Source organism: Balaenoptera borealis (assembly GCF_965194805.1).
Source record: "Balaenoptera borealis genome assembly, chromosome: 10".
Classification (NCBI taxonomy): domain Eukaryota; kingdom Metazoa; phylum Chordata; class Mammalia; order Artiodactyla; family Balaenopteridae; genus Balaenoptera; species Balaenoptera borealis.
The window spans coordinates 72369636-72387829 of record NC_138874.1 but is presented as its reverse complement, the minus strand read 5'-3'; the positions used below and the strand labels follow the sequence as shown (position 1 = coordinate 72387829).

General features: G+C 34.9%; 1 protein-coding gene across 6 annotated transcripts in view; it reads right to left on the bottom strand.

Moving 5' to 3' along the window:
• Positions 1-3123: 3123 nt before the first annotated feature.
• The window catches only part of ZFAND4 (zinc finger AN1-type containing 4), a 76337-nt gene continuing 61266 nt past the window's right edge, over positions 3124-18194 (bottom strand). For all 6 annotated transcript variants that reach the window (XM_082339461.1, XM_082339457.1, XM_082339459.1 and 3 more), the window contains 4 exons: positions 10723-11898; positions 10153-10207; positions 4792-4909; positions 3124-3664 (listed from right to left, as the gene is read on the bottom strand). In XM_082339461.1, the coding sequence (XP_082195587.1) occupies positions 3529-3664; positions 4792-4909; positions 10153-10207; positions 10723-11898 (1485 nt within the window). In that variant the 3' untranslated portion in view covers positions 3124-3528. The remainder of the gene's footprint in view (positions 3665-4791; positions 4910-10152; positions 10208-10722; positions 11899-18194) is intronic.

Here is an 18194-nt window from a genome sequence, read left to right as displayed (position 1 = left end):
TGAGGCTGGAGAAGTAGATGGGGGCCAGACCACAGGAGCCTTACTAGTAAGAAGGGTTAAGGATTTGGGTCTTTATTCTAAGAACACAAGAAGTCACTGATACATTGCGAGCATCGATGTGCTCAGTTTTTTGGTTCTGCAAGCACACTACAGTTAAGAGTAGACAATGGGTTATGAAGGACACAGAACTAATTTAAGGAGCCCAGTTAGGAAGCTATTGCAATAGCTCACGTGAAAGCTATGGTAACATGGACTAGGGTAACTGCAGAGGAGTGAGTGAATTTGAAATAACTACTGTAACTAAAAATAACTAATCATTTTGGACTAAATATGTGTCTCCTCCATATGTTGAAGCCCTAACCCCCAGTGTGGCTGTATTTGGAGTAAGGAAGTAATTAAGATTAAATGAGGTCATTAGAAAGAGGCCCTGATCCCATGGTATTAATGTCTTTGTAAGAAGAGACATCAAAGTTCCGTGTGTGCACACTGAGGAAAGACCATGTGAGGACAGAGAGAGAGCAGCTCTCTGAAAGCCAGGAAGAGAGATCTTACCAGAAATCCACCCTGCTGGATCCCTTGATCTGGGACTTCTAGCCTCCAGAACTGTGAGAAAATTAATTTCTGTTGTTTAATTTCTGTTCTCACAGTTTTCTCTGTTTAAGCCACCCAGTCTGTGGTATTTTGTGTTACGGCAGCACGAGCAGACTAACGCACTAAAAAATTGGGAAGTACAGTCTTGAAGTAATGTGTTATCATGCTAAATTCCTTACCTGTAATAATGGGGCATTAAAAAATAATGTCTATATTGGCTACTGTTATGACGGTAACTACCAGAAAAACTAAAATAGAAATTATTAAAAGAGATTGGGGGAGGTATACGGTGACATTTTTACTTTCATTTTTCATCGTTATATAGTTTTTCTAAAACTATGTAATTTACTTTCATCAATCACTTTGAAAGTTTAACATAATTTTCAAAGAAAAATGAGAACATCATACCTTCTTTCCTAAATTTCAGTCATTCGCGTCAACTTTTATGATTTTTGTTGTATGTACCCTTGCTTGGCAATTTTCAATCAGTTTTTTTTAACCTATATCAATTTATTTTATTTTCAACTTAAGTTACTTAGAGTTACATTTTTTTCTGATACAATATATAATTATTAAAAAATGTTCATCCATATATCACTTAAAATCATCTCATGTTCCAGGAGTGGTATAGGGGTCATAATTTGGGAAACACTGCTACATACAGGACTGAATTATCTATCATGATGGCATAAAACCATACGAAACATATATCAGAAAATTAATTCCTGTCTTCTTTTTTATAATTAAATACCTCCACAAGTTACAAACTGATAAAATTTTAAAACATCTTCGTATTTAAAATTCCCATATTAGAATGATTAAAATTCACTAAACTTGAATATATTTCATGTAGGTAAAAGTTAAAATTTTTCAGACTTTTAGTGTTGCTAAAACCAAATGCTTGCTGTTTAAAAAAATCCAGAAACTAGATTTTATTATATAAAGTTAGTTTAGTTATATAAAGCAATATAAATGCCTTCGTTTTTTGTCATGGTAAGCTGTCCAATAAAATTAATTCATTTAACTAATGTTTAACCAGTGCCTATATGCAAGGTATTCTGCTAATTACTAGCAATGCAAGGATAGATCTGAAGTCTCTAAAAATTATGATCACTTCCCCGTAAGAATTTAAGGCATAAAGAAATGCCTCCCAGGGGATATATGTATGTGTATAGCTGATTCCCTTTGTTATACAGCAGAAACTAACACACCATTGTAAGGCAATTACAATCCAATAAAGATGTTTAAAAAAAAGATATATATATATATATATATATATATATATATATATATATATATAATTTCTTGAATTAAACTGGTTTATTTCTCAGTGACTTAGAAATTAGAAAAAAAAGACTCAACTTTGACCAAAATCTTTGGTAAACTTAAAACAAGACTTATTTCTACATGGTCTTGGTTTATAAAGCATAGTGCACTAAGCATATACCAAACATTTCCTAAGCATCCATATTTATCTATAGAATAAATATGTCTTGACCCATTTTTCAGCAGCCTATCCATGTAATAGAGTAAAAGCTGAACTGCTCAACACAGATGGAAATATTTTTCATTAGCCTATATAGCCCCCCTTAAAAAGTATGCTATCAACCCCTACTTGCATCACTACTCCACTAATTTCTCACCTTTCCCTTTTGTAAATGTATTTCCTTCTTGCTCTGAAGGAGCATGCCTTCAGAGAGATGAAGGCATCTTTCTCCACTCAACATTTAATCTCTTATAGGAAGCAGAGGAAGGGTAACGGAACTCTTCATTTCATTCAGCCTTGCATGGAGAAAGAGGCCCTGTGGCCCTGTGGAGCACCTAAATTAGCTTTCTGGTACCAGTGCAGATCCCACTTGGGTTGGACTAGAGTTGCAGAGTCTACTTGGGTTGCCTGCCAGCTATTTACCAGGGTTCAGCATCAGATTCAACTAAGCTTCCATAAAGCAAGTGGCCTCCCAAAAGCTGGAATGGTATATTAGCTACATCTGGGGAGCAGGGCCCTTACACCTTAAAAGCGTTCTTTTATACTGACAGTCATTTTTTCCAAGTAGAATAAATTACTGATTTATTTAATTAAACAGTTTTAAAGTATTTATAAAAGAAAAATTATTGTAAATAATCAAAATCATAATGAAATAGAATATTTATTTGAATTTCTCCTGGTAATAGCACTCAACATAAGAAAAACAAACCAAGCTGTGAGATTTTGTTTTCAGTATAGCCATTTTTCAAAAAGTGAAAAGTTGGGTTCTGTATTTAATGGCAACAAGTGGGACATCATCTATTTTAAAACTACCATTCAAAAAGTAGTATTTTAAGAAATATATACTATGATTAACATGATGTGTTTTATAGAATGGATACATATCTGAATGCCAGTCTGAATATGGAACAAATATATGTGTTAAAACCACACTGGAAAACCAAATGTTCTTTTTTTACAAAAAGCTTGAAATAAAAAGGAACTTGCCAGTAAACTCAATAAACTTTCACGTATGGGATATTTGTTTTAAATCCCCACCCACCCCACCCCCACAAAAAAAATTGTAGATTTGAGTAGAGCCATTACATGAAGGCTCATTTCTGTACAACATGGAAGCTGGTTACATAGTCAATGTTAACTTCCTAAAGTGCATCTTTTGAAGACTTGTCTAGTAAAACTGCAGTATCAAATATAAAATACTTAACACATGACATGCAATAACAAAGCTAAATCATTATAAAGTTTTTTAAACTACTTTTAAAACTTTTGATTCACCAAAGAATAAAGATGTCAAATACAGTAGCATTCTCGTTCTCCAACAGTATGCATAATATGCTTTTGTTATTTGGCAAATCTTTTGGAGTCGAACAAAAATAATGCAGTCTAAACAATATTTCTTCTGTCATTGTAATACGATTCCTCGGGCAGAACAGTTAGGTGCAGAGCAAGAGTTAGATTTTTGGAAGTTTTGGTGCGTTAACCACAGGATTTGCCTCCTGTAAGTATCTCCTCCCTGCACTCTTGTAATCATAGGTGCAGTTGTGAGTTTCTGCATAGCGATGAGATGCACAGAAGTTGTTTCCACATCTAAAGCACAAAAAAAGTTTATGTGAATAGTCACATTTCTACAAGAGCCTCATCTCTTTGGGAGATCAAAGCTTGATTTCAGGTAGTCCAGCAGGAGCCCTTTAGTTCTCTTTAGAAGTGCAGGGCTGACATTTCCCTTCTACTCATAAACAAGCACAAGCACCCCCAAAAAAGAACCGGTTAACTGTCTATGAATATGAGACTTTATAATAAAGAATCTCTTCTGGAGTGAAACAGGCTGTTGACCTCTAGGAAGTAGTAAAACTGCAAAAAGCAATAAATATATCTACCACTTCCTCTTATATCTAGTAAACCTGGGAGAACTCTGAATTTCTGAGAAATTCAGTCTCATAAGAAAATTAAATTATGTAAAACCTAACTATGCCATGAAAGGATTTTAAAGTACTTCTAGCAACAAGATAAGCTGTTTCCATTCGAACAGAATACACTCTAAAAAGCAGCAGCTTTGTTTAATGCCTGGCCTCAACCTAAGGGCAGACACCATCCTTGGAGCATATTAGCAATGCTAATGAAAAAATAATTATGGGTAGGAAAAAATTAATTATTTTTATAAACATATTATTCATCTGTTTTGAAAAGTGTACCATATAATCATAATTTATAGTACATTAATGTTAAATTTAGTCCTTTTTTGTTTAATTTAAAATAGAATCGGGAATTCCCTGGTGGTCCAGTGGTTAGGACTCCATGTTTCCACTGCAGGGGGCAAGGGTTCAATCCCTGGTTGGGGAATTAAGATCCTGCATCCTGCATGCCACTCAGAGCGGCCAAATAAATAAATAAAATAAAGTAGAATCTTGGAGGAGGGGTTCTTCCAAGCTACAGTCAAAGAGAAACCAAGTATATCTATCGTAAAACAAAGAAAGTACACTTCCATTGGTTTATATATCCTACTTTAAAGGGCAGGGGAGGATCTCATGACTTTGGAAACACATAAGCTATCTACTTGCTCTTTACTTCAGCCAATAAGGAGTTCAGCTGGGTCTGCTATTTGAACATCATCTTAATGATGTTATGAATAGGCAATTTAAAGAACATTTTGTATTGTATCCCCACGCCGGGTCACCACAAAGAAAGCATCTCAGCTTTTCAGCTAGCCAACCTGCCTGCATTCGTAGCTAGTAGCCAGTCCAGTTTTCTTTCCACAAAGAAAACAATGCTTTGTTGTTTTCTTCTTTGTTTGAATAGGGGCTTTCACGGGTGGGAGGTGATGAGTACATTCTCCTGTAGGAGAAAGCACACCTTGATTAATACAGACATAAAATTCTAGATGTGAAATACTATTAAAACATTAAACACATTCCTGCCACAGCAAACCTCTAAGCCATAAAAAATTAATTAGTGCTTTTTTCTTATATCTAAAAGTATTTACAGAGTTGCAAGTAAAGATGCACTAGAACTGTTATATTTTTTAAGGTGGTAGGTTTCTACTGACTAAGACATATTTTTAGGACTTATATTTTTTACATACCAACACCTTTCTAATTATTTCTGAGGACACTCAGTATATTTAAAGTATACTGAACTTTGGCAGAGAATCAAGAAGAAGATCTGGTTCAAAATCATATTTATGAGGCTTCTGAGGAACAATATAATATGTATTACAATCACCCTGTTCTTTCACACCAAGAAGGAGCACAAGAATATCATGAAACTGGTCTTGTAGACCTAATTATACCATAGAAACTAAATTCATCAAACCACGAGCAAGTTATTTATTCTTTCAAAACTTCAATTTGTTCATTTTTAAGATAACAGGACATGTATTTTTCTCCCTAAGTTTCTAAGTGTTTAAAGGTCAACTCAGTTCTCACATACAAAAGCATTCTGAAAATTTTAAATGTTATATTTATATAAAATATCATATTATCAATAGTGACTCACAGGGTACACTGCTCGATTTCACAGTACTACTACCTTTTCAGAAAATATTTACTAAATTCTGGGCTATTGTAACAACTTGATTTTTTACCTTAAAAATAAGAGCACACCTGCTATTATATGAGAAAGAATTAAATCAATTTCTTTAAATACTAAGTGAAATGCTTTTAGAACTGAGCAGAATTCCAGCAAACCCCACTCATAAGCAGAGAGACTCAATGTCACTATCCATACTTGTTACACTAACAGTGTAAGTACACAGTGCGTGGTGGCACCCAAAGGCCAAGAAACAAGAGGCAAACAAAGAAAGCAAAAACAAAGGGAAGAAGTGAGAAGAAAAATGGTAGAGTGTCAATAGAGATGATACCTATTTTTACTACTGAAAAAGGTTTGAGAGGTCTGGGCTTAATGTTTATCTGGCAGCTAAAAGTCTCTGAAAATCCTTCAAGGGTTTGAAAAGTTGGAATTACAATTAATTGGCACTATGCCTTTTGCCATGACCCAAACTGGGTGCTGGATATACAAGCCCAGTAAAATTAAGTATGCTTTATTACTAGTCTAAAATACAGTCCCAGATCTTGCCCAAAACTGGAAAAAAAAATTGCCTAAAACTGGAAACTAACTTATGACTCCTAATGGTGGCCAGGCACCAACTCAAGTTAATAAGCACTTTCTTCTTCAAGTGCACTTAGAGTTATCAAGAACATTTCACAAAGGTGATGGGATACTTTCCTCTTCTTAAATAATAAAAATAAGACAAACATTTTCACAGGACACAGAGGAAAGGCATATACTACCAGATATCCTCTGAAGCTCATCTAATTGCAATTATCTTTGAAATTCATGCTTAGGATATTCTTCCTTAAACAACAGTAGAAAAAAAAATCTGTTGACGAAAAGTTAGTCCAGTGTAGTCATATTTTCATGTTTTTCTTTGCTTGGGGGTGCTTAATGCAATGTTTCCCAAGCTTTTTTTTTATTCAAGAACTCCTGTGAATGTGCAGAAACAGAGAACATAGTAGTGACCGAAATAAGGTGGCACAGAAACATAACCACAGTCTTCTCCTATGACAATGGTTTCCATATATCCTTCTACCAACCAGAGAAAAAAAAAATTATTAGTCATATACTCCATGCTAGGAACCAGCCCTAATATATAGGTTCCCTACTACCAACAGGAAAAATTCAACTTCTATGGATTGACATTCAAGGTCTTACATGTCCAATATGACACCTTTCTAACTTTCCAGAGTCATTTTCTGTCATTTGCCACATCATACCCACCCTGAATGATGTGCCAGACCCATTCACATGTGCAATCTTTTCTTCTAAAATGCTCCAGTAACCTTGTCAACCTAGTAAAACTCTACTCATCCTGTAAGAAGATACCATCAATCATCAACTCCTCTCTGAAGCCTTCTCTCAAATGTGTAATGAACATATGAATAAAGAAAAAGTCAATAAAATAATGCCAATGCGAAGAGTTGCTTTTCAGAACGAGAGTAAAGATATTTGGATTAACTCACTTGTTTGGCATTTCCTAAATATTGGTCTAATTGGTCTAATTAGACCAGTATTTAGGAAATATGGTCTAATATTTGATCTAACACAATAATCTATAAAAATTCACCCAACAGAATAAGGCAGCAAACGAAGTATTAAACAGTGTTCAAGATGCAAGTTTGGTAATCATCTGCCTAAAAATGATAACTAAAGCTATGAAGATGGATAAGATTTCCAAGGGAGACCCTACAGTGAAAAGCAAAGAGGACCAGTGGAGGAACTCGATTAAGTCACTTAAACAAAACTTATGCCAAAACTTTCACAGACTCTTCTAGGTAATTCAGAATGATACAGTTATTAATGAAAGAAAACAGCGGCAAGTTACATAGCTCTAGTTTGGAGAATCATCACTGCAGGTACCAGCTGATGACTTGACCTAAATGAAATCAATCAAAAGAGTATACACCCGGGGGCAAGCAGAGGGACTGGTAAAACAAGTTAAAAAGAAAACTGAGGCTTAAAAAAACCAAAAACAAACAAAACCAAAAATCTACAAAAATGTAATAGCCCAGAATAAAAAAAGAAATAAAAAGGGAGAAAGAATGGAAAAGAAAAAAAAAAAAACTATTTCAAGAAGAAGGCCATAACAATCAAGTAAGATAAGGATACAGAAGTATCCACTGGATTTGAAATTATGGAGATCTTTGGTGACCTCAGCAATGGCAGTTTCAGAGGAGCAGCGAGAAGAGAAGAAAGCACTGTAGGCTGAATTAGAGTTGAGAGAGTTGGGACAAGTACAACACAAACTTCCAAGAGGCTGAGCTGTGGGTTAGGACTGGACAGATTTAAATAGGTGTCAAAGAAAAATAATTATAACATTAAAAGTAGATACATTACAATAATCAAAACAGTGTGGTACTGGCATAAAGACAGACATACAGATCAATGGAATACAATAAAGAACCCAGAAATAAACCCTCACATATATAATCAAATGATTTTGACAAGGGTGCCAAGACCATTCGATGGGGAAAAGGACAGTCTTTTTAACAAATGGTGCCTCGAAAACTGGATATCCACATGGAAAAGAATAACGTTGGACCCTTACATTACACCATATATAAACATTAATTCAAATGTATGAAAGACCTAATGTAAGACCTAAAACTATAAAACTCCTAAAATAAAATATACGGGAAAAGCTTCATGTCACTGGATATGGCAACAATTTATATTGAACACAACACCAGACACAGGCAACAAAGGAAAAAATAGACAGATTGAACTTCATGAAAATTAAAAACTATTGTGCATCAAGATATTATCAACAAAGTAAAAAGGCAACCTACAGAATGGGATAAAATATTTGCGAATCATATATATGGAATTAACATCCAGAATATATAGAGTCACCTAAAACTCAACAACAAAAAACAATCAAATTCAAAAATGGGCAAGCAATTTGAACACATATTTCTCCAAAGAAGATATGCAAATGGTTAAGCACATTAAGAGATACTCAACTTCACTAATCATCAGGGAAATGCAAATCAAAACCACAATAAGATACTACCTCACACCTGTTAGGATGCCCACTATCAAACAAAACAAAACAAAACAGAAAATACCAAGTATTGGTGAGAATGTAGAAAAACTGGAAACCTTGTACACTGCTGGTGGGAATGTGACATGGTACAGCTACTACGGAAAACAGTATGGCAGTTCCTCAAAAAATTAAAAATAGAATTACCATATGAACCAGCAATTCCACTTCTGGATATATACCCAAAAGAACTGCAATCAGAGTCTCAAAGAGATATTTGTATACTCGTGTCTGTAATAACATTATTCACAACAGGTAAAATGTGGAAGCAACACAAGTCTCCATCCATAGATACAGAGGTAAGCAGAATGTTGTATATACATACAATGGAATATTATTCAGCTTTAAAAAGTATGGAAATTTTGACACATGCTACAACATAGATGAACCTTGAGAACACTATGCTAAGTAAGCCAGGCATGAAAAGACAAACACTGAATGATTTCACTTATATGAGGTACTTAGAGTAGTTAAAATTATAGAGACAGAAAATAGAACAGTGGTTGCCAGGGCCTGGGGAGAGGGAGGAATGAGGAGTTAATGTTTAATGGATACAGAGTTTCTGTTTTTCAAGATGAAAAGAGTTCTGGAGATGTATGGTGGTGTTGGTTGGCCAAAAATGTTAATTACTTAATGTCATTCAATTGTACACTTAAAAATGGTTAAGATAGTAAATTTTGTTTTGTGGGTTTTATCACAATAAAAAAATTAAAAAGTAGATATATTAAGACTTTAGAACCTTGGGCCTTATACAGTAGTGGACACAAACCCTAGGTATCTCTTTAAAGATATGAAAGTAACATGGCAACCATAATATATAATGTATTCTTTAGAACTTTGGGGCTACAAAGGTGGTACATCTTTGGTAGAGTTTCCATCTCTAGTCTGGGTATTAAAACACAAAAAATGATGATAATAATGGCTTCTTAGGAAATAATGGCTGCCCAGTGCACCTTTAAGGTGTTATTGGTAGAAGTGAGTGCTAAGAATATAGTCATTTCTGCTACTATGCCTTGGAAAGGGCTAGTCAAAGAGACTGTCCCCTTCTTTCATCCAGAAAAAAACAGTTCATCAAATGGAGCTCTTACTACTGTCCTTGATATTGGACCATGACTTTAAGAAACACCTTTCTAGGGTATTTCCTCAAAACCCATCCAGCACCCAGCATGGCTCTAGAGTGGTCAGGGACTGGGAGGGTTGCAAACGACATGTTAATTTTTCATGCATCTTATCTTTTCTCATAGATCATATCTTTTCCCAGACAACAGAGACCTCAATTTCAATTTTTGTTTGATTCTTCAAATATGTCCTACAGTCAGTTCTCATAATCATTTTCTTAAGTGGAACAAAGTTTAGGGAAAGTTTACTCTGTACATACCACAGAGAATGTTCTCATTTCTCTTTGAAAATTCAAATTCATAGTATGCATAATGCTATGATTATTAGCCTTATATTGTTTTCAAAATTATCTGTTGCTTACCTACTCTTTTCCCTGCTGCTGTATTATTTCCATTCATTCCAATACCACGGGCAGACTACAATTAAAACACAAAACATCTATAGAGGTGAGTTAATGGAAAATAGAAGGAAAGATCACCAAACATGAAATAATTATATTTTATTATAAAAATGCTGCTGAGCTTTCATTTAAAATTATTTAATCTATTTTTAATTAAATTAACTTGGAACCTGATTGTCACATCCATCAATATTGTACTTACTCTTTATCTATAAGAAAGTAAAATTCGATGGCTCAAATAAAAGTTCTTATTGAGGAAAAACATTAATAAAAATATTTAGTATTTAAAAATACATGATAAACTGTTTACACAAAGCTACTTTCAAATTACAGTTCTCAATTTAGGACTAAAACATTATTTAAAATTCAACTGTCAAAAAAATTTTCTACAAATTGATAAACATTTTAAGAGAAAGTTATGAAAAGAATTCAACCTTAGGCCTCTTTATTTAATGTGTAAACAAAAAACAAACTATATGTTGAATCACTACATGGATAACTAGTAGAACATATTGAAAGGCAAATACTTACTAAAAAAAATTCTGTAGGTTCTAACTGGGGAGAACTTTTCCTAAGGCTTTCTTCCTGAAAATGCTGGAGGTTTGTAAACAGCCCAATTCCAGAGGTTCGAAGCCTGCCTGCCCCACGTGTGCTCTGCAAGCTGTCTCTGCTTGCGCTCCGGGCCAGTGAAGCAAGAAAACCTATGTTATTTACACAACCAACAGGCTCTTTGGTAGCCTTGTTAGCCATTTCTGTGATATCCCGAGCCTCAACTTTAGAAATAATATCAGATCTTTTCCCAGGTGAATCGACTTTAACAGCTCGAAAGCGAGTAGTCCTAGAGAAAGAAGAATCAGTTATATTTTGAACGTCCAGTGACCGAAGCACATTTTGTGAAGCAGAAGACTGGAGGTTCCCAGACTCAAAACATTTGGACTGTCTCTGTGGTTTCACCAGAGAGTTATGTAGTGACATTGGTGCAGAACAGTGAAGAGGTGATAAGAGTCTATTCTTGTGAGCACTTAATTCACGGTGGTCGAAAACTGCAGCTTCTACTGATTCACCACTCAACACTTTTGCAACATATTTAAGATGCTGCTCTGTAGCTTTCAACCCTTTATCACCATTAGTGAGTGAGGATTCTGGATTTACCTTCCGTGTGCCTTCTAAGCCACTGCTCTGTTCATCAGCATTTCCTTCGGTAAAGGAAGCAAACGAACCCACTTCAGGTAGAAGCAATTCTTCAGTTACACACTCTTGTGAAGTTGGAAATAAAACAGTGTCATCCTCATTATTAGATGACAAATTTCCTGAAAAGTTTTTTGTCCGCCTAGGTAGGGATGATCCAAGATGGAGAATAGAATCAGCAAGCTCTTTGTCATTTTCAAACTCCATAGGGGGTATCTGAGGTGGTAGTTTGAAGCCACTATTGGAATGAGACTGTGTGTTACTCTCCCAGTTATCGTCTTCCTTAAGAAAATCACTAGCGATAGATGATATGGATCTATCAGCAGGGGGCAGAGCTGCCAAACTTGAAATGGCATTGCTGGCCGAGTCAGGCAGATATGTGTTCCCAGGAGAAGGTAAACAAGACTGCCCAATGTGGGGGAGAACCCTTAACAATCTGTGGCGAGCAGCTGCCGTGGAACTACTGGAAGGTCGAGGAACTACAGGTGGACGAGGTTTTACCTTGACAGCTTTCTTAGGCTAAAAGAAAAGAGTCAATATATAATTCTTTACACGGTCATTTTCTCTGCCCATTAACAAAAATTAATGAAGGAAGAAAAGGTTACTTCTGTAACATACTGGCATTTGGATTACCTCAATCTAAAATGTTTAAAAAGATTAAAATCTTAAGCTTATGATTGAGAAGAATTTTGCTATCTTCCTTCATTGAGTATAATTTTCTGAGAATGTTATAGAAAAATAATTTTATTTTTCATCACTATTAATTATTTGTCAGAGTTTTGCAGAGAAGAAAACTGATTATATTAGGTATGACATTGCTGACCTATTTTAGATCCCCAACAACTTTTCCTAGTAAGATGAGTAAAGTATTTGGCTAGGTAGCTATTGCAAAAAAGAGTTAACAGACCTAAACTGCTATCCTTGAAAAGATCTGCTTGCAAGGCTGGCCCTTGGCTGGCTTCTAGGAACTTGTATTTCAAGAAGTAGTAGTATTTCCTGCTACCATAACAGATAAGAGTGGCTCATTGGGCCTAAACTGTTTGTGCAAGCAATATGGTTTATGCTGAACATCAACTTTCCTTCTGGGAGTCTGGAATTTTGGTACATGCTAGGCAGAGGGTGCCTCCATGAAAAGCTCCTAATAAAACCCCTGGGCAAAGAATCTTTAATGAGCTTCCCTGGTAGACAACATTCCACATGCGCTGACAACTCACTGACAGAGTAATTAGTCATATCTTATGATACTTCACTGGGAAAGCCTGTGCTTGGTTTCCTCTGGACTTCACCCCATGCACCTTTTCCCTTTGCTGATTTTGCTTTGTATGCTCTTTTTGCTATAATAAATCTTAGCTATGAATAAAACTATAAGCTAATCCTGTGAGTCCTTCAAGCAAATCACCAAACCTAGAAGTGCTCTAGGAGTCCCCAATATAGTAGATTTTAATAAAAGCATCACAACAATTTATGGTGTATGGTTAAAATTGAAAATTAAAGATATGAAGCCTTAGCGCTTATCTTTAAGATATGAACTGATATGTGCATGACAAAAGGAAGGAATACCTGATGATATACCAAATCTCCCAACCTAGAAATATAAGAAAATCTAGATAATTCAGCAGAACAGCAGTTGAGGCAAGAACTAGAGGGGAGCTAAAAATCCAAAGAAAGAAGAAACTTGGAAAGATATGAACCAAACATTTCATGTCTAGCCAAACTGTCCTTTAAGTGTTATGGCTAAAGAAAAAGTTTTAAACATCCAAACACTCAGAAAATACTGTATTTACAAGCTTTTCCTAAGAAATTTATTAGAGATGAGCTTCTTCTAACCAAAAAGCATGGGTAAACTTCAGTAAGAAGACTGATAGTAAGCATGTAATATATTTAATTAAAGACCTAAAACTAAGAGTGGGGACAAGATTAGAAAAATGATTTGTAAATGTTATACTATCTTAAAAAGCAGAAATAATGCAAATATTAAAAATGGAAGAAGATGAGAGAAAGTAAAATAAGTTCATTGATTATAACTTAATAAGTAGGAGTCAAAAGATATCTTTTAAAAATAAAAGAGAAGACAATTAAGTATGGAAAAGGCAGAATAAGGACATGATAAAAGATATTACTATAAAGTTAAACAATAGAACAAAAAATAAAAGCCTTCTGAAGTACCAAAAAGTACACACTCAACACACTCACATACCCATACACACACAAAACAGACCATAAAGAAACTGTAAATATAACAAAATAATAAGATATTAAGGACCAAATATAGGGACTTCCCTGGTGGCTCAGTGGTTAAGAATCTGCCTGCCAATGCAGGGGACACGGGTTCAAGCCCTGGCCCGGGAAGATCCCACATGCCTCAGAGCAGCTAAGCCCATAAGCCACAACTACTGAGCCTGTGCTCTAGAGCCCACGTGCCACAACTACTGAGCCCGCGTGCCACAACTACTGAAGCCCACCCACCTAGAGCCCGTGCTCCACAACAAGAGAAGCCACTGCAATGAGAAGCCCGTGCACCGCAACGAAGGGTAGCACCCACTTGCTGCAACTAGAGAAAGCCCACACGCAGCAACGAAGACCCGACACAGCCATAAGTAAATAAATAAATAAATTTATTTATTTTTTAAAAAAAGACCAAATATAAAAGTCATACCAGTAAATGTGAATGTGATTAAGTGGTATATTTTTTAAAATTTCAAATTGGCTCACAAAGCAAAAAACAACTCTATGCTGTATATAAAAGGTCTTCCCAAAACAAAGTAAATCAAAAGTTAATAAAAAAAGACATGGGAAAGAATACACAAAGCAAATTAAAACAATAAGATATCAAGGGTTATGGGCCTGATATCAGGCAAGGAAAATTCAAGCTGAAGGTCAGAGACGAAACATTTTATAACATCTAGAATTAGCAGTATAATGAAAATACAACAGTTATTAATATTTATGCACTAAATCACACAACCACCTTCTTAAAGCAAAAACTATGGGAGATGAAAAGAAAAATACACAGAAACCCACTAATAATTACAGACTTTCACGTATCACTATTCTCATTTTAAGAGAGAGCAAGCTGACAAAAAAATAAGGAAATAGAGGACGATTTAATAACGTCAAATCTTACAGACAGCTATCAAACTTTTACCCTGATAACAGAGAATGAGCCATTTTCTTAAGTATACACAGGACAGTCATAAAGAGTGATATTAGATCACGAATAATCAAATTCTATTAAGCAGATATGGAAATAACATTCTCTGATTTCTATGCAATAAAAAGAGAAATTTTAAAAAATTAAAAATTAAAAAGGCTCTCTCGCCAGGATTTTTTCAAACTCAAACTACTCTTGGATAAAAAGGGAACTATCAACTAAAAATGCAAAATTTCTTTTAAAAATTAATGAAAATACTACAAATTGACATTAAGTTCTCCCTGATGAGCTGATCTGAAAAGAATATGTCATCTACATAATATCCTGCCAAAAATGTTTGACCTGCATCTAATCACGATGAAACAAGACAAACTCAAACTGAGGATATTCTACAAAACTGGCCTACACTTCAAAAGTATCTGACATGAATGTCCAACAAAGGCTAAGAAATAGTTCTGTATAAAAGCAGACCAAGAAAACATTACAACTACATACAACAATGCATGATTCTTGATTGGATCCCAGATTGAAAACAGAAAGAAAAATCAAAATAAAACAAAATGCTATCAAATACATTATTGAGACATGGAGAAATGTGAATATGGATGAAGTAATGTGTATCAGTGATAAATTATGTGTGTGATAACTATATTGTGGTTATGTAGGAGAAGGCTCTGTTCTTAGGAGTTATATACTGAATTAAATATTTAGGGGGAAATGTTACGATATCTGCAACTAACTCCCAAATGGATCAGGTAAAAGAAATAGGGAAAGAAAACAAATGTGGAAAAATGCTAACTGGTGAATCTAGGTAAAATTTTCATGGTTGTTCACGGGTATAACATTTCTGAAGGACTGAACATTTTTCAAAGTAAAAAAGGTAAAATAAGTGTTCAGACAAAATCTAAGAGACTTAATTGCCAGGAGCCCTAAATGAAAAGAAACACTAAAAGATTCAGATGGGAGGAAAATAATCTTTAAATGAAGCAAGTAATTGCAGGAAAGAATAAAGAGCAACAGAAAAGGTAAATATGTGGGTAAATATCAATAATATTAGCAATATAAAACAATTTGAGGGGCTCAAAATATATGTAAAATTAAAATGCATGACAACGACACAAAAGGTGTTTGGATGTATAAATGGAGTTAGTGTTCTAAGATTCTGGCATTAAAAGCAAAGTGATAAAAATCATTTTTATTAGACTATAAGTAGTCAAGAATGTACAAATAATCTCTAGAGTAACCACTTGACAAAGCTAGTATAATAGTAAGTAGCTAACAAAGTAGTAGAGGATAAAAACTGAATAACAAAAAATAGACTAATCTAAAAAAGGACAAAAAAGGAGAGAAAAAGAAACATAGAACAGGTGGTTAAATAGAAAATAAATAGTAAGATGATAAAAATCCACATGTATCAGTAATTATACTAAAGGTAATAGATGAAAATCTTAAGCTTGTCAGTTTAGATTAAAAAATAATAAAACTAACCATGTACTGACTACAAGAGACAATTCTTAAATATAGGAACATAGAGTGAAAGTAACAGAGTGGAAAGATATATAATAGAAACATAAACCAAAATAAAGCTAGCTCAGCTACACTAATAAGAAAGTAGCTTATACTAATAAGACAAGTGTATTACAAGACATAAAGAAAAATATTTTTATAATGATAATAAATAATAATTTTTATAATAATATAAACTACAAGAAAGATATCACAATTCCTTGGATATCATAAAATCTGTACTAGATCATTTGATCTAGTTTGACAGAGTTTCAAAATACATAAAGCAAAAATAAACATCTTAAAAGGAGAAACACACAAATCCACTACCAGAAAGGGAGATTTTTAATACACTTCTCTCAATAACTGATGGAAAACAGACACACACAAAAATTAGAAGACCAGAACAACACAAATAACTTACCTAATTGATATATACAGAACACTATATATATGGACAGATTACACAGTCTCTCCAAGTGTGTAAGTGGCATTTATTAATATGCTTAGTCACAAATCAAACCTCAACAAATTTCAAAGGCTTGAAATAATTTAGAGTATGTTCCCTGACCACAGTGATATTAAACTACAAATCAGTAATAAAAAGGTACATAATGGGACTTCCCTGGTGGCGCAGTGGTTAAGAATCTGCCTGCCAATGCAGGGGACACGGGTTCGAGCCCTGGTCTGGGAAGATCCCACATGCCGCGGAGCGACTAGGCCCGTGAGCCACAATTGCTGAGCCTGCGCGTCTGGAGCCTGTGCTCTGCAACAAGAGAGGCTGCGATAGTGAGAGGCCCGCGCACCGTGATGAAGAGTGGCCTCCGCTTGCCGCAACTAGAGAAAGGCCTTGCACAGAAACGAAGATCCAACACAGCCATAAATAAATAAATAAATAAATAAATAAATAAATAAAATTTAAAAAATAAATAAATAAGGCAAATAATTAAAAAAAAAAAAAAGACTCTGCCTGCCAATGCAGGGGACACAGGTTCAAGCCCTGGTCTGGGAAGATCCCACATGCCGCGGAACAACTAAGCCCATGCGCCACAACTACTGAGCCTGTGCTCTAGAGCCCGAGAGCCACAACTACCGAGCCCACATGCCACAACTACTGAAGCCCACACTAGTCTAGAGCCCGTGCTCTGCAACAAGAGAAGCCACGGCAATGAGAAGCCCACGCGCCGCAACGAAGAGTAACCCCCGCTCGCCGCAACTAGAGAAAGCCTGCGGGCAGCAATGAAGACCAAACGCAGCCAAAAATAAATAAATAAATAAATAAATAAATTTATATCTTAAAAAAAGGTACATAATATTCCACGTTTGTAAACTAAGAGGTTCGCTTCTAAGTAAGCCATGAGTCACACTGATATAAAGATTTAATGTAATCCCTGTGAAAATCCCAATAGCATTTTTGTAGAAATAGAATAATCCATCCTAAAATTCGTAAGTGATCTCAAGGGACCTCAAATAGTCAAAATAATATTGACACATAAGAACAAAGTTGCAGGTCTCACACTTCCTGATTTCAAAACTTATTACAAAGCTAAAACTTATTGCAAAGCTTATTACAAAGCTGTTGGTGTGGTACTGTCTTTATGTCAGTACCACACTAATCAAAATAGTGTGGTACTGACATAAAGACAAACATATTGACCAATGGACTACAACAGAGAGCCCAGAAATAAACCCTCACATATATGGTCAAATGACTTTCAACAAGATGCCAAGACCACTCAATGGGGAAAGAACAATTTCTTCAACAAATGGAGTTGGGAAAATTGGGTATCTTCATACAAAAGAACGAAGCTGGACCCTTACCTTGCACCATATACAAAAATTAACTTAAAAATGTATCAAAGACCTAAAACTATAAAATTCTTACAAGAAAACAGGAGGAAAAGCTTCATGACATTGGATTTGGCAATGGTTTCTTGGATATGACATCAAAAGCATGGGCAACAAAAGAGAAAACAGATAAACTGGACTACATCAAAATTTAAAGCTTCTGTGTATCAAAGGATACGACCATCAGAGTAAAAAGGCAACACACAGAATAAGAGAAAATATTTGCAAATCATATATATCATAAAGGGCTAATATCCAGAATATATAAAGAATTCTTAAACCTCAACAACAAAAACAATAACCTGATTCA